The sequence below is a fragment of the Microtus pennsylvanicus genome, chromosome 2, assembly GCF_037038515.1.
Source record: "Microtus pennsylvanicus isolate mMicPen1 chromosome 2, mMicPen1.hap1, whole genome shotgun sequence".
NCBI lineage: Eukaryota > Metazoa > Chordata > Mammalia > Rodentia > Cricetidae > Microtus > Microtus pennsylvanicus.
In genome coordinates this window covers 81,766,026-81,788,706 of record NC_134580.1, presented here as the reverse complement: position 1 = coordinate 81,788,706, position 22,681 = coordinate 81,766,026, and the positions used below count along the sequence as shown (strand labels likewise).

General features: G+C 36.2%; 2 protein-coding genes and 1 pseudogene across 2 annotated transcripts; 2 read left to right on the top strand and 1 right to left on the bottom strand.

Annotated features, from left to right (window-relative positions):
* The first annotated feature begins 210 nt into the window (after window positions 1-210).
* LOC142844907 (olfactory receptor 4F3/4F16/4F29-like) lies at window positions 211-1,173 on the top strand. The gene has a single exon (XM_075963687.1). The coding sequence runs from the start codon at window positions 211-213 to the stop codon at window positions 1,171-1,173; it is 963 nt and encodes a 320-aa protein (XP_075819802.1).
* An 11,074-nt stretch (window positions 1,174-12,247) lies between these two features.
* On the bottom strand, window positions 12,248-12,341 carry LOC142845341 (U2 spliceosomal RNA; annotated as a pseudogene).
* Window positions 12,342-21,641: 9,300 nt separating this feature from the next.
* On the top strand, window positions 21,642-22,604 carry LOC142844906 (olfactory receptor 4F3/4F16/4F29-like). The gene has a single exon (XM_075963686.1). The coding sequence runs from the start codon at window positions 21,642-21,644 to the stop codon at window positions 22,602-22,604; it is 963 nt and encodes a 320-aa protein (XP_075819801.1).
* The last annotated feature ends 77 nt before the right edge of the window (window positions 22,605-22,681 follow it).

Below are 22,681 nucleotides of genomic sequence, written 5' to 3'. Positions count from 1 at the left end.
TCATGTCATAGTTCACTATAGTTTTAATTTACAATCCTATTATGATTGCTTAAATTGAGCTTGTAATCATAGCTGTTTTATTTTGGGTTAGTTGTAATGTTTAGGTGAAAATAGACTTTCATAACTAGGAGTTTCTCCTATTCTATTAGTACAATTGTAATATGCAGTTTTCCCTATTTCCTCTTTCAGGTAGCCTTGCCATCAAAGACAATGGAAGGTGTGAATCAGTCTGTGGTGTCAGAGTTTGTGTTCCTGGGACTCACCAACTCTTGGAATATTCAACTGTTCCTTTTTGTGTTCTCCTCCACATTTTATATAGCAAGCGTGACAGGAAACTCCCTCATCGTGTTTGCTGTGGCTTTTGACCCTCATTTAAACTCTCCCATGTACTTTCTGTTGGCTAATCTCTCCTTCATTGACTTGGGTATTTCTTCTGTCACTTCCCCCAAGATGATTTATGACCTATTCAGAAAGCATAAAGTCATCTCCTTTAGAGGCTGTATTACTCAGATCTTCTTCATCCATGTCATTGGTGGTGTAGAAATGGTTTTACTCATAGCCATGGCTTTTGACAGATATGTGGCCATATGTAAACCTCTCCATTATCTGACCATTATGAGCCCAAAGATGTGCATCTTGTTTTCAGTGGCCTCCTGGGTGGTTGGATTTATGCATTCTCTGGTTCAAATGGCTTTTGTAGTAAACTTACCATTTTGTGGACCAAATGTGTTGGACAGCTTCTACTGTGACTTTCCCAGATTCATCAATCTTGCTTGCACAGACACATACAGACTGGAATTACTGGTATCAATCAATAGTGGATTCATGTCTGTGGGCTCCTTCTTCATACTGATCATTTCCTACATTGTCATCATATTTACTGTTCAGAAACATTCTTCAAGTGGCTCCTCCAAGGCTCTGTGTACACTTTCAGCTTATGTGACTGTGGTGGTCTTATTCTTTGGTCCTGTGATGTTTTTCTATACATGGCCTTCTTCTTACACACTCTTGGATAAGTTTCTGGCCATATTTGATGCAATTGTCACTCCTTTTCTGAATCCTATAATTTATACATCGAGGAATCAAGAAATGAAAATGGCAGTGATGAGAGTATTCATCAAGCTAATGGGCTATAGACAAATTCTTAAACACCTGACCTGTGAACAGTCTTAAATGAGTACAGAAATTCACTGCTAACATATTTCTGAGAAGAAATATTTCTTTGCCTATTTTTATATGTTTATCTATAATATATATGCTATTTTGTCTTGTACTTAGTAAAGAGTGACAATATCTTATTAAAATACTAATTACATATATAACATATATTTATTTATGTTAATATACATATATTACATATATTAAAATATAATGAGCTCAATTCCTAAGGAAATTCTTACACATAAAGAAGATGGATATTTGCTTTAAGGTCTTTAGAAGAGGAAAAACCTCTCTCTGTATCTCTCTCTCAAAATTATTTGTATTTTAAGAGTATGTTTGTATGTGTATGTCTTTGCACATGTAAGGGCAGGTACCTCTGGAGCCTAGGAGAGAGCATTTGATATGCTGCTGGTGGAGTTATATGTTGTTTTGAACCACCTGAACTAGGTGACGGGAACCAATCTTGGGCCTCTTAAAGGATAGTGTACACTCTTAAAGGTGAACCATCTCTCTAGACTCTGCTTCTACTTTTGAATAGAACTGTTTGTGATAAATAGAGACTTCTTGTTGCCTTCCACATAGCGTTTATATACGAATTATTGAACTGAATCATTTTTCCATGTGTGCACCATCATGCTGCCTTTTCTTCTCTTTTGGACTTTTGCAGTTAAGCAAGGAATATAGAACTTTTAAATGCACATCAGAGTCTTACATAAGTATTGCTTGGGTAGAAACTTTGTGAGTTATGTTTGGAACAACAAAAATGTGCCAAAGAAACATGTTGTTCTTTTCTTCTGCTGATTTGATAGTAGACTACTCAAAGACATTTAATATTTAACTTTTTTTTTCCTATTTTTCATCTTCCTTTTTTATTTTGTCTTTTCATAATGCAAAGAGATGTTTGGGTGACATTTGGATGGTAAAATGCTCTTGTTTTAAGATAGATGCAAGTGTAGAATCAAAACACTTAATATACATTTCTAGCGGTAATGTACAAATATGTGGGACCACTAAGATTTTTAGAGTTTCCTTCCTTGTTCTCATTCTCTCCTTTCAGTTCCTCCATGTCCCAGGTCAGCTGCAAGTATCATTGTGATAAAAGTGCCAGGCTTTGCTCACATGACAAACATTAAGATAGACACAACATTCCTGGTTTCTGTTTCATGGCCATTTTTCCTTTTAAAATTTTCGATCAAAAGCTCCAGGTCCAGAGTGAGATTTAGTAACAACAGATGTACCTGGACCTTTTTTTAATGAAACTCAAATTTCCATTAAATTCCATTAAAGAATCCCTTATTGATGATTTTTAGAATAGGTTACCAAATGTAGCTATGAGGGATATAGACTCATATGTCCTTTTATTATCTTCATTTGTGGATTTCAAGAATACCTTATCAATCTAAATGTTTTTTATCTGCATTGGCCACAAAGTTCACAGCAAATGAAATGTGAAAATGAGTTTGTAACAGACTCCAGTAGTCTACCCACACACTTTACTATTTATAAGCAACCAATTTAATAGATTAATGGAACACTTCTTAAAGTTATTGTCATATTGTTCATTGATGTGTGGTTTTTATGGTGATTTGGTGGTTTTAGAAGGAATGCATCAAAAAACTGCACTAAGCCAGCCCCTAGAATATTGCCGTTGTGATTTCATGCTTGCCACCTTAGGTCTATGTGCTCAGTGACTTTCCTACTGTGCTACCAAGCTCTGCCATCTAAGCTCCGTGTGCAGAACTTGGTGAGCCTTCCACAGACTTCTGAGGGTCATCAGTTGGATTCTCCTAACTATACAGAAAATTTGTTCTAGCACTCAGTAGCTGCACCTATTTCTACGTGAATAGACATCTCTTTCTCGTTTTCATTTTTTTGAGATTTGCAATTTTTGGGGGGATTTGCAATTTTTTATTGATTTTTATCGAGCTCTGTATTTTTCTTTTGTCTTTGTTCTTGTCATTCTTCTTGTTCTTGTTGTTAATGTTGTTGTTCTTCTTCTTGAATTACAGACATTTTCCTTTAGTTAACAAATATTAAAGTTTTCAGATTGAGAAAATATAAAACTCCAGGATAGCAACTGGAATAGAGTATTAAAAAATTTTCAGATTTATTTTTCTAAAGGTTACTGACATATATATTTGGATGCTTGAAATTAGTAATTTGATATGATCTGAGACAGTTTTTCTAAGAATAAGCAAGCTGATACTTATTGTATAAATCTATTTTTATACATAACGTAATTGTTTATTGATTCTTCAGGAATTTTATATCATGCGCCCCAATCTTATTCACTTCTCAATCTCCCCATGCCTATCTCTAATGCCTGCAGCATCACCTCCCAAAAGTCCCTCCAAATTAATTAAAATAAAATAAAACAAACAAAACCCCACCTTTCTCCCTCATCTTTCCCATATCTAACACCTCTTCGTTCCTCCTAGTGCATTGGGAGTTCTGGTGTGACACACGATATACTGTTTTGTTCAATTTGCCCTACCTTCAAATATTCATTGCTAATGAGTCATAGGTCTGGTTCAAGGTCTCTGGCCTCTAGCACACCATCATTAATGGACTCCTACCAAAACTCCTCTCAGAGTTTCTGCTGTTGTCAGGAGTCATGGGGATTCTGTGGCTAGTATTCCATAGGGCCAGTCCCTTCAAATGCTCCAGCAGATCCTAGGTAGTGTAGATGTTAGGGTGGGCCAACCCAAGGTCCAGAATGTGGGTCTGAGTGGTAACGGTGCTGGTCATTCCAGTCCACTGGAACCAGCACTCACCCAGGCAAGCAGCAGAGCCAGCTCTCCTAGTCCCATGCAATCAGGTCCTCTTTATTGCGAGGAGGGGGCAGCTCTCCCATGAGGGGTAGAACCAGCTCTCCTGTTTCAGTGTCCAGTGAGGGGCATAGGCCTCTATCCCAGGTCCAGTGAAAGGTGAAACTAGCATGGCTCTTACAGCCTCCTGTAGGAACTTTGGACATGATCATCAATACAGATCCCAGCTGTAATGGGACCAGGGATCCAGACATGGCAGCAGCTTTATCCCCAACATCATCATGGCCACAGTGGCAACATGGTCATCCAGATCAGTATGTCCCCAGCAGTTGTTGACCCTTGGACATCAACATGGTCTCTGGTGACTGACCAGATGCCAGGTTTTCATACAGTTTGGGTGGAGCTGCTGCCTAGGCCATGCCTGGGGCCATGGTCCTGCAGCAGTCAGGCTCTAAATTTATGTCCATGGCTCCTCTTACCACAGACATCACTTCTTATATTTTATTTACATATCTATACAGAGTTGCCTCAAGACTGAATTCCAATCACTAGTGACCTGCTGCTTAGCCTTTTACATTTGGGTAACAACAGATCTCCAAACACCTATTCAACTAAGGAGGGACCAAGCTATCCACACCAAGGAACACTGTCAATGACCTATGTCTAGATTCTTTGGTCATATCACAAAGACAGAACATGAATAACTAAGACAACATGCCTCCTACAAAAATGCAGACATGACTATTCTAACATCTGATGAAAAAGATTTCAAGTCAAAACCAGTCAGAGAGATAAGGAGGACCAATTCATATTCATTAAAGGAAAAATCCAAGAAGCTAATACAATTCTAAACATATACACATTGAACACAAGAAAACCTGATTTCATAAAAGAAATACTATTATTCTTAAAACCACAGATTAACCACCAAATAGTGATAGTGGATGACTTAAATATCCCAATAAGTAAGTCTATAGGACAAAAACTGAACAGAGAAAACCTGAAGTTAAATGACATAAAACAAATAGACTAAAGAAACATCTACAGAACATTCTACATCAATAATAAACAACACATCTACTTCTCAGCAGTCCATGAAACTTTCCACAAACCCGATTGTATATTAGGATGCAAAACTTTACTCAAAATAGAAAAACTGAAATGACATTTTGTCTTTTATATTACCCCAATGGGATAAGTTTGAATATCAATACCAATAGATTCTACAAAAAGCATACCAGCTCATAGAGACCAATCAACATACTACCGAATGATAATTGACTCAAGGAAGAAATGGAAAAGGAAGTTTAAAAATTCTATAATTGAATGTAAATGAAAACACAGTATCTAAAAATTTATGGAACATAAAGAAGGTAGTCAAAATTGGCAAATTTTAGAGCACTATGTCCCTACTCAAAACTTGGAGAGATGTCAAGTGAAAAACTCAATTAAGTGCTTGAAGGCCTTTGAATATCGACAACAATCAACTCACCCAAACAGTAGATGGGAAGAGATAATCAAACACTAGCTGAAATGAACAAAATAGAAAAAAAAAAGATTTACAAAAAAAATCAATGACATTAATAGCCTGCATAATACTTTTACATATAATATAGGACAGGCTATTTGTATTGGATAGCCAATTAGTGTGCTCTTTCATGGGGAAGATTATTTCTCCCAAAGTCAGCATTCCTGAGCTATCTGTAGTTCTCTGTGTAGCAATGAGCCTCTCGGGCATTGCTCACCCATTTTACCATGGATTTTGGCCTTGTTCACATCATGTTTAGACAATCATGCTGAAATTTTATGATTACAACTTCTGACATAACTAGAGGTCACAATCTCATAGCAAACTCCCTTTCCTCTGACTCTTACAATCTTTCTGACCTCTTCTACAATTACTCCTGAACCTGAGGTGTGGGAGTTTTTTTTGTTTAAATAATGGTCTCCATCCATTCCAAAGAGGAGCTTCCTTGATGAGGGGTGAGGATGACACCTCTCTTTGTTTATAACGACAAATATTTATAGTGCAGTTTGAGATAACGCTGGTTTAATAAAGTGACAGTTGTTGGTTTTCCTCCATGATCCATAAATCTCCTAGCCCAAAGTAGCTGGCAAGGTTTCCATTCATATGCATAATTACCCTCTTCTTACACAGTTGTTCTATTTGTTTATTTCTTTATTTATTTTTTGACATGGGGTTTTCAGTGTAGCCTTGGCTGTCCTGTAACTCACTTTAAACCAGGTTGGCCTTAAACTCACAGAGATCTACCTGCCTCTGCTTTCTGTGTGCTGAGATTAAAGGTGTGTGTCACCGCATCCCAGTTTGAACAAGTTTTAAGAAATTATGTATTTTTTCCTTTTTAATTTATTTTTTTAATTTTATTTTACATTCCATCCACGTTCTCAAGCCCAACTGAAATAATCACACAGAAACTGTATTATTTAAATCACTGCTTGTTCCATTAACTCTATATTCTTATTAGCTAACTCTTACAACTTAATTTAACCCATTTCTATTAATCTGTGTATCACCACGTGGCTGTGGATTACCAGCATGGTTCTGGCATGTCTGTTCCTGGTGGAGCTATATAGCGTCTCTGAGATGCCTCATTCTTTCTCCCAGCATTCAGTTTAGTGTTCCCTGTCTTTGTTCTGTCCTGTTATAGGCTCAAGCCAGCTTTCTTTATTAGTTAATGTTAATCACAGCATACAGAGGGGGAATTCCACATCACAGGATGAAGGCTTAATGATGATAGTTGGAGTATTCAGCCATCTGATTACAGGGGAAGACCACTTAGGGTTCTCTCTCCACTATTGCTAGGAGTCTTAGTTGTGGTCATCCTTGCGGATTCTTGGGAATTTCCTGGCACTAGGTTTCTCCCCAACCTCATAGTGGCTCTCTCTATCTAGATCTCTCCATTTCATTCCCACAATGTCCCTCTTCCTCCTCAACCAGTCTATTTCCTCAAGTTGTCATCTCCCATTCCCTCTTCTTTACAACCCCATTTCCCCTGTTTACCCAGGGAGAGTTCATCTGCTTCTCCTTCCCTGAGCCATCCATGTGTCACTCTTAGGGTCATCATTGTTACCTGCCTCCTCAGGATCTGTGGATTGTAGTTTGAATATCCTTTGCTTTATATCTAATATCCATTTATTGTTGAGTATAAACTGTGTTTATCTTTTTAAGTCTAGGGTACCTCATTTGGGATAGTTCTTTCTAGTTCTATCAATTTTCCTGTAAATTTCAAGATATCATTGTTTTATACAGCTGAGTAATACTTCAACATTTTCTTTATCCATTCTTTGGTTGGTAGGCATCTAGATTATTTTCAGGTTCTGAGTATTATGAATAATACTGCTATGAAATAGTTGATTAAGTGTCCTTGTGGTATGATTGAGTATCTTATAGATATATGACCAGGAGTGGTATCATTGGCTGTTGTAGGAGAGATGCTACTTGTTTTCCCGGCCACCTGGCTAGCTTACACCCAAAATAACCACACAAAATCTGTGTTCATTAAATCACTGCTTGGCCTATTAGCTCTAACATCTTATTGACTAGCACTTATACCTTGATTTTGCCCATTTTTATTAATCTATGCGTCACCACATGGCAGTGGTTTACCAGGAAATATTCAGCACTTCTGATTCTGGTGGCTCCATGGTGTCTCTCCTCTCTGCTTTCTTCTTCTTCCCAGAAATCAGTTCTGTCTTCTCCACCTACCTAAGTTCTGGCCTATCAGGCCAAGGCAGTTTTTTTTATTCATTAACCAATACAAGCAACTCATAGAAAGAAGGACCTTCTACACCAATTGGCCTCAAAGTAGACTGATTTCCAGTTTTCTGAGAAAAAGTCACACTGGTTTCTAAAGTGACTATACAAGTTTGTACTCCCACAAGCAGTGGAGGAGTGATCCCCTGACTCCACATCTTCTCCAACATAAGCTGTTCTCAGTACTTTTGATCCTAGTCATTCTGAAGGTGTAAGATGGTATCTCAGAGCCATTTGATTTGCATTTCCCTGATGATTAAGGATGTTGAGCAATTCCTTAAATGTCTTTATGTCATTTGTGATTCTTCTGCTGAGAATTCTTTGTTTAGCTCTGTACCCCATTTTTTTAAACTGGAACTTTTGGGTACAGTTGATTTAGTGTTCTGTAAGTTTCTTGTATTTTCATAAGTGTTTCCTTCCTTAAGATTGTAAAGTTTTCTTTTATGATTTTGTTTAATATATTTTCTGTGCCTTTGAGCTGCTATTCTTCTCCTTTCTCCAACCCTATTGTTCTTAGGTTTGGTCTTTTCATGGTGTCCTAGATTTCCTGGACATTTTGTGTTATGACCTATTTGCCTTTAATTTCTTTCTTTGCCCCCAAAATCTATTTCTTTTGCTTTTTCTGGGTTGGGAGGTTCAGGTCTTTCTGTTGTTGTAGGTTCTGGTGGTGCCACATTGCTCTTTAGATTGTTTAATATATTCTTGCATTAGCGTCTACCCATCTGTTAGTCCAGTTGGTGCAGGCAGTGTCTTTCTCTTAGTTTGACTTTTGCAGTAGGTGTCTGGGTCTCGTGTCTTGGACCAATCTGTGCAGTTACTGCCTGTTTTAGGGAGTGGCTCTTGGTTCACTCTGTGTACTCACAGTCTGTTTCTCAGGGAGCTGCTGCTCACTTACCTCTGGTCAGTTCTGTGCAGTCACAGTCTGTATCTCAGGGGGCTGCTGAGGTCACAGAGAATGAGTAGGCTTGTAGGGACATGTAGATTGCAGTACCTGATAGGTGGTGCTTGGGCACACTGCCTATAGGACGCTTGCTCTTGTAGCTGAGGTGTGTCGGGGGTAAAGGGCCCAGGTTTTGCCTAGGGCCTACATACTGGGCTGTCCAGCTGAAAGGCTGGCCACTCACCTTTTGGTTTGTTCTATGCAGTTGTAGTCTGTGTCTCGAGGAGCTGCTGAAGTAGCCTGAGATGGTGGGTTTAGGGATGAAGTGGTACTTGTTGATGCTATGTATTTTGAGGTGGCTCTGGAGCAGGAAAATAATATGCAAATTTTGTAGAAAAAGATAAAATTGCAGTTTAGAGTGTCACAGTTTCTTTATCATGAACACACACATGCACACACACATACACACACAAAAAAATTTTAGACATGTTCTCTAGGTAATTTAAACAAGGACATAACATCTACAAGACAATCAGGACAATTTTTCAGGAGAGTCTCCTCCATACTCAGATGATTCTAATTTGTGGCAAGTTGACATTAAAACCAACCATAATGTACATTCTCTCTCTCTCTCTCTCTCTCTCTCTCTCTCTCTCTCTCTCTCTCTCTCTCTCTGTGTGTGTGTGTGTGTGTGTGCGTGTGTGCGTGTGTGCGTGCATACAACTAGCAGTATATTTTCCATAACCCAGAAGAAAACATAAACCTGTATTGTGAATGTATTCACATATATTGGTGGCCTAATTTGGAATTGACCATCCACTGAAAAAAATCTAATACAGAAATCTTTCACTTATATGGTTTTGACTCTATATTACAATGGGGATTGAAACATGAGATTTAGACTTTAGGGATTGTATTTATATTCTTTTAATAATCTCTGATAAGTGGTTTACATGTGCTGTAAATAAATAATGATACATACAAAATGTATCACATCAAGGTATATCGCCAATTAAAGTAAAACTATTTTACTTCTTAAGTAGAGAATACAATATAGTACAAATCCTGATCGAGGATAAGATGATCTGAGGGAAATTGTGCTATTAGAAGAAATCTCATGATAATTTGCAGACAGTTATCTTGCAAAGATATAATTACTCATTATATGGCCCAATGCTTCCTTAATTTGATATTATTTTCCCAACTCTGCTCATCCCTCAGATTTAAGAAAACGGAAGGTACAAATATTTCACCCCTCCAGTTACACCCAGTTTCTGTTTCTCTCCTATTTGGGGATATATTAAGCACCTGTCCAAGCCCTTGACACAGTATGCCATTCCTAGGCGCAGCCATTTCCATTATAATTCACAGTACCTAAACTCTTACTGTGCTGTGATACTTATTGAAAAATAAATCTAGTTTTGTCTACATTCATGTTTATTTACCTGTGCAACAGTTTATAAGATGTTTTTCTGCTGTCTGTTCTTTGTATAAACTGTAAGTCTTCTTATATAGTCTCAACATACTTTTTAGGGGGTTGTTACGTGTGTGGAACATAGTTTCTTTGTTATTCTTAGTTGACAGAAATTTGAGTTATTTCATTTACTTTTGAGATTTATTTACTGCACTTGATTTCTGTCCAGCTCAATCTTTGCACACATCTATAATTATAGGTCACAGATTTACAGAAAATGAAGACTTCTCAAAAATTCTTCTTTGTTTTAAACTATGCTTTAATTAGTACATTAGTTTGATTTAACTCGGTGATGATAGTTAAACATTGAGAAAATATTTATCAATTATTGAGGAATAATATCAATGGGATTTTTTTGCTTTGAACAAGAACTCACTATGTAGCTCTAAATGTTCTGAAAGTCACTATGTAAGGCTGGCTTCAAACTCACAGAGATCCACCTGCCTCTGTCTTCTGATTGCTGAGATTAAAGGTGTGTGCCACCATGTTAACTTTCAAATTCACGTAGGTTAATGTTACCATAACAATCCTGGTTTTCTTTTATTCTTCCTTTTAATATCATACTATGAGCTATAGAAATTCTTTGGTCACATAGACCAAACCAAATACTCTAGAGAAAAGAATTTTATAACCACATGATGCTTTTAAATTGCTATGTTTTTTGAGTATATCTTAGTCTGTGGCCTCTTGAGGTACATATAATTAGCTTCTTATCTCCCTAATGGAAGATTCCATGTAGCATTTTATGTTAGGGCACACAGAGAAGCCTGACTCTGCTAAGATGATGTTGTTATCATTCAGGTAAAATGCATGGCTGAAAATAAACTTAACAATTCTTGGGTGGCTAATTCCCAGATGCTAGTTTGTGCTTGGAATTACTGTGGATAAGAGTCACATCCTAAAGGGCTTGAGGAAGATGAGCAAAGTAGAGAGCAGTCAGGAAAAGAAATTGAACGCACAGGAGGACAGCTGACAAACAGCAACTGAAGTATTGGCAAAGGCTAAGTAACCTACTGCCTATGAGCTAGACCCACATTTTAAATGGCCTTGAGAAGCCAAACAACCTTGTAATATTTTCTACTAAGTTTGTGTAGCAATATAATGAATCATTCTTTATTCACCAATAATTGATTGAATGAATGATACAATACACCCTATGATCTAATGAGATATTAAAGATACTTGTAAGTAAAAAGGAAAGATTTGTAATTTTCTCCTCACTGACTTTTAAAAATAGTTTGAGTGTGAACAAGTCACCTTCTACCAAACATTATGTGATTGTTCTGTAAAACAGAAGTAAATTTGGTCAAGATTTTCATGCTTTTCAGGTTGGAAGAGTGTTATGAAAACCTGATCAGAAGTAAATTTTAACATGTGACCAAAAGCCTCAATGTTGCAAACAGATGTTGTGATAAAATGTCATTTTAATTTTAGAACAAAATGGTACTTAAAATATAAAAAGTTGAATTTATTTTCTTGCTTTCAGCTCTGGTATAAAATATAAAGTTGGAATGTTTGTATTAATTTGATTTTGATCCGTGATCTGATCAGAAAGACTTTAAAGATGTTGAAGTGACTTTTACCTAATTATATTTTTGAAAAGAATACAGAATTATTTATATCTTACAAACTATTTAATAGTTATAGTTATGTTTAAATTAGAAGCATCCAAATTTGGGTAGGTATCCTTAAGTTGAGGAAATGATTTGAAATAATAAGCATAGTGAAAATACAGACAGATTTAACTGAGATAAGTTCATAATTTAAATATTTATGCCTAGTTTATAGTAAGCTTCCTCATTTTTCTATTCCCAATTATATACCAACTTTTCAAATTTTATAGTCTTTCTATGTGCATTCTTCATGATCTAGGTCTAGATTTTTCTTTCAATCTTATTTACCTCTTTATTCCTGCTTTTTGTAGCCTAAAAATAATTTTTTAATGTGTAGAAGAAAATTACTCCAGGGAGGACAAATTTTAAATCTCAACAGCACTTTAGGGGAGAAACAATGGAGAGGGGCAAAAGAAAGAGTGTGAGAGCGAGAGCGAGAGCGAGCGAGAGAGCGAGCGAGAGAGAGAGAGAGAGAGAGAGAGAGAGAGAGAGAGAGAGAGAGAGACAGAGAGAGAGAGAGAGAGAGAGAGAGAGAGAGAGAGAGAGAGAGAGAGAGAGAGTTAATTTGACATGGAAATAGGGACATGGAAGGAAAAGGAACTTTAAAGAAAGAGTAAGCTGATAAGAACAGATACTACACTTGATCTTAGCCAAAAGGCCGAGAAGCGATGAATATCTTGCATATCATCATAGAACCTTCATCTGGTGATGGATGGAGATAGAGACAGAGACCCACACTGGAGCACTGGACTGAGCTCCCAAGGTCCCAATGAGGAGCAGAAGGAGGGAGAACATGAGCAAAGAAGTCGGGACCACGAAGGGTGCACCCACCCACTGAGACAGTGGAGCTGATCTACTGGGAGCTGATGGACTGTGACTGAAAAAGCATGGGATAAAACTGGACTCTCTGAACATGGCGAACAATGAGGGCTGATGAGAAACCAAGGACAACGGCACGGGGTTTTGATACTACGCAATGTGCTGGCTTTGTGGGAGCCTAGCCAGTTTGGATGTTCACCTTCCTAGATATGGATGGAGGGGGGAGGACCTAGGACTTACCACAGGGCAGGGAACCCTGACTGCTCTTTGGACTGGAGAGGGAGGGGGAGAGGAGTGGGAGGAGGGGGAGAAGGGTGGGAAGAGGGTGAGAAGGGTGGGAGGAGGGGGAGGGAAATGGGAGGCTGGGAGGAGGTGGAAACTTGTTTTTTTTTCTTCCTTTTCTCAATAAAAAAAATAAAATAAAATAAATTAAAAAAGGAAAAATGCATAGCTTCTTAAAACTTGCTCAAGCCAGATGGTTGCAACACACACCTTTAATCTCAGGACACAGAAAGCAAAGGCAGGCAGATTTCTGAGAGCACCAGGCCAGCCTGGTCTACAGATTGAGTTCCAGGACAGCCAAGGTTACACTAAGAAACCCTGTCTACAAACCTAAATAAATAAACAAATAACAAACAAATAAATAAAAGAATTGTTCAATAGGATAATTATGTGGAATTGGAAACCTTGCCAGCTACTCAGAGAAGGAAATTCATGGATCTTTGAGAAAAACCAACAACTGCCACTTTATTAAACCAGTGTTATCTCTAACTGCATTCTCAATATTTTTTCTTATACACACAGCTAAGTGGCGTCCTTACTCCTCATCAAGGAAGCTCCTCTTTGGAATGGATGGAGACCATTATTGAAACAAAACAACTCCCACGCTTCAGGTTCAGGAGTAATTGTAGAAGAGGTCAGAAAGATTGTAAGAGTCAGAGGGCAGGGAGTTTGCTAGGAGATTGTGACCTCTAGTTATGTCAGAAGTTGTAATCATAAAGTCTCAGCATGATTGTCTAAACATGATGTGAACAGGGCCTACATCCATGGTAAAATGTATGAGGGAAAGCCCAAGAGGCTCATTCCTACACAGAGAACTACAGATAGTTCAGGAATGCTGACTTTAGGAGAAATAGTCTTTCAAGGAAGAACACATTAATTGGCTATCCAATATACAAATGGTCTGCCCTATAATATATGTACAAGTATTTTACAGGCTCTTAATTTCATTGATTCTTGGTGGTCATGCTGGGGGCATCTCACTATATTGACTAGATATGGAGAGCCTTGTCATGTTCCTGATTTTAGTGGAATCACTTTGAGTTTCTTTCCATTTAATTTTTCTGTTAATTTTTTTGGTTTTAAATATTGCTTTCATAATGTTTAGGTATGTTTCTTGTATTCCTGATCTCTCTAAGATCTTTATCATAAGGGGTGTTGAATTTTGTCAAAGGCATTTTTGTCATCTAATGTGTTTTTTTTTCTTTCAGTTTGTTGATACAGTGGATTATATCGACAGATTTTCAGATATTGAGGCAAACCTGCATATCTGGGATGAAGTCTACTTGGTCATTGTGGTCTTTTTTTTTTTATGCGGTTTTGGATTCTGTTTGTCTGTTTACTAAATATTTTTGCATCAATATTTGTAAGTGAGAATGGGCTCTAGTTCTCTGTTTTAGGTGCATCTTTGTGTGGTTTGGGTATAGCAGTAGTAGTGTTTGGGGATGCTTCTTCTGTTCCTATTCCATGGAACAATTTGAAGACTTTTGGAATTAGTACTTTCTCAAAATTTTGGTATAATTCTTTGCTGAAGTCTTCTGGTCCTGTGCTTTTTGTGGACGGGAGACTTTTAGTGGCTATTTCTATTTCCCTTGGGTTATAGGTTTATTTAAAATGTTTTTTGTCTTGCTTTAATTTTGGTATATGGAACTTATCAATTTTTTAACCCTTTTTTAAAAATTTTCCAATTTTGTTGAGTACAGATTTTTGAAGTGTGATCTGATGAGTCTGAATTTTCTCAGTGTCTGTTGGTATGCCCCTCTTCATTTCTGATTTTGTTAATATGTATATTCTCTTTCTGACTTTTCATTAATTTAGATGAGAGTTTGTCTATTTTATGGATTTTAAAGCATTTCTATTTTATTGAAACAACATGCAAACTCTTTGTTTCATTGATTCTTTATATTGTTTTCTTTGCTTCTATTTTATTGATTTTTTTGCCTTCAATTTGACTCATAACATCTCATAGTTCCCTTGTTTTTCTGTTAATTTTCAGTCTGGAAGATGTGGGTATTAGAAAGATAGGGGGGTTTAAATCTCCCATTATTAGCTTGTATGGGTTAATGTGCAAATTAGGCTTTTGTAATATTTCTTTTACAAATGTGGGTGCCCTTATTTTGGGGGCATAAATGTTCAGGATTGAGACTTTATCTTAATGGATTTTTCTGTAATGAATATCAAATGTCCTTCTTCATTTCTATTGATTTATCTCAGTTTGAAGTCTGTTTTGTGAGACATTAGGATAGCTATACCAGCTTGCTTCTTAGGTTCATTTGCTTGAAAAGTCTTTTTCTAAGCCTTTAGTCATAGGAAATATGTGTTTTGAAATTGAGGTGGGTTTCTTGTATGCAGCAGAAGGTTGGATTCTGTTTTCATATCCATTCTGTTAATCTGTATCTTTTTATACTCAAGTTGAGTCCATTCAATTTAAGGATTGTTAATGACCAGTGATTGTTAATTCCTGTTACCTTTTGGTGGCAGTATGTGTGTGTTTCTCTTTAGGATTTGCTGTTGTGGGATGATCTATTGTCTGTGCTTTCATGGGTAAAGCTAACTTCCTTGGGTTGGAATTTTTCCCTCTAGTACTTTATGTAGGACTGGATTTGTGGATAGGTATTGGTTAAATCTTGTTTTTTCATGGACTATCTTGTTTTCTCCATCTATGGTGATTGAAAGTTCTGCTGGGTATAGTAGTCTGGTTTGGCATCCATGGTCTTTTAGTGTCTGTATAATACCTGTCAGTACCTTCTAGCTTTCAGAGTCTACATTGATAAGTCAGGTGTTATTTTAATGGGTCTGCCTTTATATATTACTTAGTTTTTCTCCTTTACAGTTTTTCATATTCTTTATTCTATACATTTTATGTTTTGATTTTTATGTGATTAAGGAATTTTTGGGGTCCAATCTATTTAGTGTTCTGTATGTTTCTTGTATTTTCATAGGTATTTCCTTCTTCTTGTTGGTACAGTTTTCTTCTATGAGTTTGTTGAACATATTTTCTGTGCCCTTGAGCTCCTATTCTTCTCCTTTTTCTATCCATATTATTCTTGTGTTTAGTCTTTTAATGGTGTCCCAAATTTCCTGATTTTTTGTGTTATGGTGTTGTTTCTCTTAATGTTTTCTTTGACTGATAATTCTATTTCTTCTGCTTTTTCTGGCTTTGGATGTCTAGGTTTTTCTGTAGTAGGACTATAAGGTTCTGGTGGTACCAGATTGCTCTTTAGGTTGTTGAATATATTCTTGCATTGGTGTTTACCCTTCTGTTAGTCCAATTTGTACAGGCAGTGTCTTTGACTCTTAGTTCAATTTTTGCAGTTGGTGTCTGTGTCTCAGTTATCCTGTCTTGGACCAATCTATGTAGTTACTGTCTGTTTTAGGGAGTGGCTCTTGGTTCACTCTGTGTAGTTGCAGTCTGTTTGCTGCTGGTCACTCACTTCTGTTCAGTTCTGTGCAATCACAGTCTGTATCTCAGGGGGCTTCTGAGGTCACAGGAGATGAGTAGGCTTGTGATTGAAATGGAACACGTAGATTGCAGGACCTGATAGGTAGTGCTTGGGTACCCTGCCTATAAGAAGTTTTTCCTTGTAGCTGAGGTGCAGAAAGTGCCCATGTTTTGCCTAGGGCATAGATACTGGGCTGATCAGCTGAAATGCTGGTCACTCATCTCTTGGTTTGTTCTATGCAGTTGTAGTCCATGTCTCATGGAGCTGCTGAAGTTGCCTGGGATTGGTGGGTTTGGAGACGAAGTGTTACTTGTCAATGCTATGCATTTTATGGTTGCTCTGGAGCCGGAAAATAATATGTAAATTTTGTAGAATAAAAGATTAAATTGCAGTATAGAGTGTCACAGTGTTCTTATCCTGAACATACACACACACACTCACTCACACACACAAACACACACAAACAATTTTAGACAGCTTTTCTAAGTAAAAGAAATGAGGATATGACATCTATATCTACAAGACCTCAGGACAATTTTTCAGGAGAGTCTTCTCCCTACTTAGGTGATTCTAATTTGTGGCAAATTGACATTAAAACCAATCATAATGTACATTTTCTCTCTCTCTCTCTCTCTCTCTCTCTCTCTCTCTCTCTGTGTGTGTGTGTGTGTGTGTGTGTGTGTGTGTGTGTGTGTGTGTGTGTGTGTGCATATACAAGGCAGTATTTTCCCCATTGTGGAGAAGAAAACATAAACCTGTATTGTGAATGTATACACATACATTGCTGGCCTAACTTGGAAGAGACTGTCCACTGAAAAATATCTAATAAAGAAATCTGCCAATTATGTGGATGCAATTTGGACTCTAATTTAGAGTGGGGACTGGAAACATGAGATTTAGAATTTAGGGATTGCTTTAGTGTTCTTTTAACAATCTCTGGTAAGTGGCTTTTATACATTGTATAAATAATGATACATATAAAATGTATCATGTCAAGATAGATGGTTATTTAAGTGAAACTTTTTCAGTTTTTAAGTAGAGAATACTATGCAATACAAATCCTGATGAAGGATAAGATGATCTTACGGAAACTGTGTTATTAGAACAAATCTCATGAAAACATCCGGCAATGACATAATTACTCACTATATGGCCCAATGCTTTCCTAATTTGATATTATTTTCCCAACTCTGTTCATCTCTCAGATTTAAGAAGACAAAAGGTACACATATTTCACCACTCCAGTTACACCCATTTTCCATTTCTCTCCTATTTGTGGATATATTAAGCAGCAGTCCACACCCTTGACACGAGTACGCCATTCTTTGTTGCAGCCATTTCCTTACAAGTTGTAGAAAATTAAATCACAGTATAGTTCACTGTTCCTACACCCTTACTGTGCTGTGGTACTTACTGGAAAATAAATCTATTTTTGTCCACATTCATGTTTATTTACTTGTACAACAGTTTATTAAATGATGTTCTGCTGTCCGCTCTTTGTATAAACTGTGAAACTCTTCTTAAATAGTAGCAACATTCTTTCAGGGGGTTGTAGGAATTGACATGTATGGAGCATTGCTTCTTAGTTATTCTTAGTTGATAGATATTTTGGACATCATAGTTATAGCTCACAGTTTTACTGAAAATGAGGACTTCACACAAATTCTTCTTCTTAAACTACACTATAATTAAAATATTAGTTTCATTTAACTCTGTGATGATAGTTAAACTTTGAGAGAATATTTATCTATTATTCAGGAATAATAGCAGTGATATACTTTTGCATTGAGCAGGATCTCACTATGTAGCTCTAAATGTTTTGAAAGTCACTATTTAAGGCTGGCTTCAAACTCACAGAGATCTACCTGCCTCTGCCTTCTGATTGCTGAGATTAAAGGTGTGTGCCACCTTGTTAACTGTTAAACTTTCAAATGCATGTAGTTTAATGATACCATAATAACCCTGGTTTCTTTTGTTTCTTCTCCTTAATATCATACTTTGAGCTACAGAAATTGTTTGGTCACACAGACCAAATCCGAATACTGTAGAGAAAAGAATTCTATAATTAAATGATGCTTCTAAATTGCTATGTTTTTGTAATGTCCCTTCGTCAGTGACCTCTTGAGGTGTATATAATGAGTTTCTTATCTCCCTAATGGAAAATTCCATGTGGTATTTTATGTGAGGGCACACAGAGAAGCTTGACTCTGCTAAGATGATGTTGTTATCATTCAGGTAAAATGCATGGCCGGAAATAAACTTGGCAATGCTTGGGTGGCTAATTCCTAGATGTTAGTTTGTGCTGGGAATTACTGTGGCTAAGAGTCACATCCTAAAGGGCTTGAGGAAGACAAGTAAAGTAGAGAGCAGTCAGGAAAAGGAATTGAACACACAGGAGGATAGCTGATAAACAGTAACTGAAGTATTGGCAAAGGCTAAGTAACTGGCTGCCTATGAGCTAGAACCACATTGTAAATGACCTTGAGAAGTCAAACAACCTTGTAACATTTTCTTCTAAGTTTATGTAGAAATATAATTAATCAATTTTTGCTCATCAATAATTGATTGAATGAATGATATAATATCCTACAAATGGGTAACTAATAAAAACATTAATAATTATAGATAAACACAAGGAGATTTGTAGTTTTCTTCTCACTGGCTTTTTGAAATAGGTTGAGTGTGAACAACTCACCTTCTAAAAATGTTTGGTGGATGTTCTCTAAAACAGAAGGAAATTTTGTGAGAGATTTTCATACTTTTCAGGTTGGAAGAGTGTTATAAAAACCTGACCAGAAGTAAATTTTAACATGAGACCAAAGGCCTCAATGTTGAAAACAGATGTTGTGATACAATGTCATTTTAATTTCAGAACTAAGTGGTATTTAAAATATAAAAAGTTGCAATTATTTTCTTGTTTTCATCTGTGGTGTAAAATATAATGTTGGTATGTTTCAATTAATTTGATTCTGATCAGTGTTTTTATCAGGAAGACTAAAGATGTATGAGGTGACTTTTACCTAATTATGTATTTGAATAAGATACAGAAATACTTATATCTCCCAAACTATTAAATAAATGTAGTAATGTTCTTAAATTAGGGGCAACTATATTTGGTTAGTTTTCCTGGGATTTAAGAAATGCTTTGAAAAAATAAGTATAGTGAAAATACAACAGATTCAACTGAGGGGGATAAGTTCATAATTTAAATATTTATGCCTAATTTACAGTAAGCTTTCTCATTTTTCTATTCTGATTATATACCAACTTTTTTAACTTCATAGTCTGTCTATGAGCATTCTACCTGATGTAGATTTAGATTTTTCCTTCATTCTTATTTATCTCTTTATTACCACTTTTTAAAGCCTGAGAATAATTTTTTAGTGTTTAGAAGAAAATTACCCAAGGGAAGACAATTTTTAAATCTCAGAAGTACTTTATGGGAGCAAGGAGAGAGAGGGGCAGAAGAAAGATAGAGACTAAGAAAGAAGGTAAGAATGTGAAGGAGAGACAAAGAGAGAGAGAATTAGTTAAGGTGACTTGCAAATCAGGTACATGAAGGGAAAGAGGGAAAGGAAATTTAAAGAAAGAGTAAGGAAGCACTGAGAACCAGAGGAAGTATGCTTAAGACAGTCTTAAGGCAGAGTTAGAATGCTTAAAGAAAAAATTACAGTTCATTTTTTTATCATTTCATAATTTTATCCAATCTTTAATATTATATAATCATGTATATTTTGTAGTTTTAAAAAACATAAATGGAGAATTTTCAGTTTTCACCAAATATGTATTTTTCCTCATTCTCTAGGCTTTCAGAGTCTAGGCTCTGTTATGCACTAATGAGAAGTCATACATAAATTGAGCTGTATAGAGGTTGGTTGAAAAATGAGCCAATTAATTAGTTTTTTTAGTACTAAACATATATATGATGTTCTATGACAGCAAATGCACCAATTTCACATTTGAAATGTGTTATGGTGTTGTTGAAATGATGTGAATAATGTAATGTGTTAGTTAATGGGAGGTGGGTAATGCTTTTGGAACATATTTGGGCACGGTAGTGTGATGCCCTCTGCTTATTCATATTCATTAATGATTTTGAGTAATCTCATGAATTGGTCACTGCTATGAGCAAGAGGAAGAAATGCATGATAATGTTAGCATTAATTAAACATCCAAAAATGGAGCTCTTTTCTATTGTAGACATGATTGTGTTTATGGCTGCCTCACTCTGTCCTGCCCACACCTTACTGAATGCATGAATGTGATCTGTGTTCCATTGCTATAACTTCATTGAAGTAACCATTTTAATTTGTTTAACTAAGTACCCCTCAAGTTTGAGTGCTCAGCATCTTTTCTAAGGGTAGACAGCACATAGCTGATGAATCAAAGTTCCTGAATATTAAAGAAAAGATGATGTCTGCTATGTTGTTCCTTCTCTAAATAAAATAATACTACCAAATAATATAAATCTTTTCATAAGATTATGATAAAAGGATGCTTACATTTTTTTTGTTTTTATATATGTGCCTTTATAATTCACGTGTCTCTAAATGTTAAATGAACAGAGGTTGTTCATCATAATATTAATTTTTTAGAAATAATAGTACAATAAAATGGGAAACATATTCATATAATGTTTCTTCTGCTTATATACCCTTAATGTGAGAATTTTTATATTATATGGTATTTCTCTTTTAATCATTTGCATCTTTTCTCTTGTCTACTTTTTTATACTTTATACCCCACCCCACTTCTTTTTTGTATTATACTATTAAGGATAAAGCCAATATAAAGAAATAAATTGTTAGACAAGCACACCTATACTGTGCTGCAAATCTAAACTGTACTTCAGTTTTTAAAAACTTTTCATACTTTTTTTCTTTAATGAATGTGTTAATTTAAATGTCATCAACAGTTTGTAAAAATATTCTCTTTTTAAAGGTTCATTTAAAAATAACTTGTATGTGTCTTTGTGATTAAGTTCATGTTTCATGTTTGTGGAAATTTATGGAAACCAAGAGGTGTCATTTGACTTTGGGGAGCTAGAACTCTAGACTATTTTAAGCTACTTGAATGGAGGCTAAGAACAAAACTAGGGTCTTTTGAAATAATAGCAAGTGCTCTTAACTGATGAGTTATGTCTCCAAGCCCTAATATCCTCTTTTAAAACCCACTAAACCTTATTGTCTTTTGCGTTTTTGATATAACTTTTGCTAGAGGTGTTAAGTCATAATTCAAACTAATTTATAAATTTCAGATTATTGATTGTGTATAGAACTTCCTTCTCTCACACTACTTATCTTAAAGTCAGTTTCAATGCTGCAGTAAAATAGATTTTCATAACATGGAATTTCTCTTATTCTATTTATAAAATTATGATTTACAGATTCTCACATTTTCTCCTTCAGGTAGTACTACAAACAAAGGCAATGGAAGGAGAGAATCAGTCTGTGGTGTCAGAGTTTGTGTTCCTGGGACTCACCAACTCTTGGGACATTCAATTATTCCTCTTTGTGTTCTCTTCCATGTTTTATGTAGCAAGTATGACAGGAAACTCCCTCATCGTGTTCACTGTGGCATCTGACGCTCACTTACATTCTCCTATGTACTTTCTGTTGGCTAACCTTTCCTTCATTGACTTGGGTGTTTCTTCTGTTGTGTCCCCCAAGATGATTTATGATCTGTTGAGAAAGCATAAAGTCATCACTTTTAGAGGATGCATCACCCAAATATTCTTCATTCACTTTGTTAGTGGTATAGAAATGGTTTTACTCACAGCCATGGCTTTTGACAGATATGTGGTCATATGTAAGCCTCTCCATTATCTGACCATTATGAGTTCAAAGATATGCATCTTGTTTTCAGTGTCCTCTTGGGTGGTTGGATTTATGCATTCTCTCATTCAATTGGCTTTTGTAGTAAACTTACCATTTTGTGGACCAAATGTTTTGGACAGCTTCTATTGTGACTTTCCTGGGTTCATCAAACTTGCCTGTGTAGATACACACAAACTGAAATTACTGGTCTCTGTCAACACTGGATTCATGTCTGTAGGTTTCTTCTTCATACTGATCATTTCCTATATTGTCATCATATTTACTGTTCAGAAACATTCTTCAAGTGGCTCCTCTAAGGCCCTGTCTACACTTTCAGCTCATGTGACTGTGGTGGTCTTATTCTTTGGCCCCGTGATGTTCATCTACACACGGCCTTCTTCTTTCACACACTTGGATAAATTTTTGTCCATATTTGAGGCAGTTGTCACCCCCATTCTGAACCCTGTGATCTACACATTTAGGAATCAAGAAATGAAAAAGGCAATGATGAGAGTGTTTAAACATATAGTGGGCTGTAGACAAATAATTAAACGCTTGCACTCTGATCATTCTTAATTGCATATAAATGTTCATTGTTAACCAGTATTAAAGAAAAATATTTCCTTGAAAATTTTGTTATGTTTAGTCACTTT

What these genes read in the sequence shown, in the direction of transcription:
- LOC142844906 (XM_075963686.1), top strand. Translation starts at nt 21,642, where the DNA reads ATGGAAGGAGAGAATCAGTCTGTGGTGTCAGAGTTTGTGTTCCTGGGA.
- LOC142844907 (XM_075963687.1), top strand. Translation starts at nt 211, where the DNA reads ATGGAAGGTGTGAATCAGTCTGTGGTGTCAGAGTTTGTGTTCCTGGGA.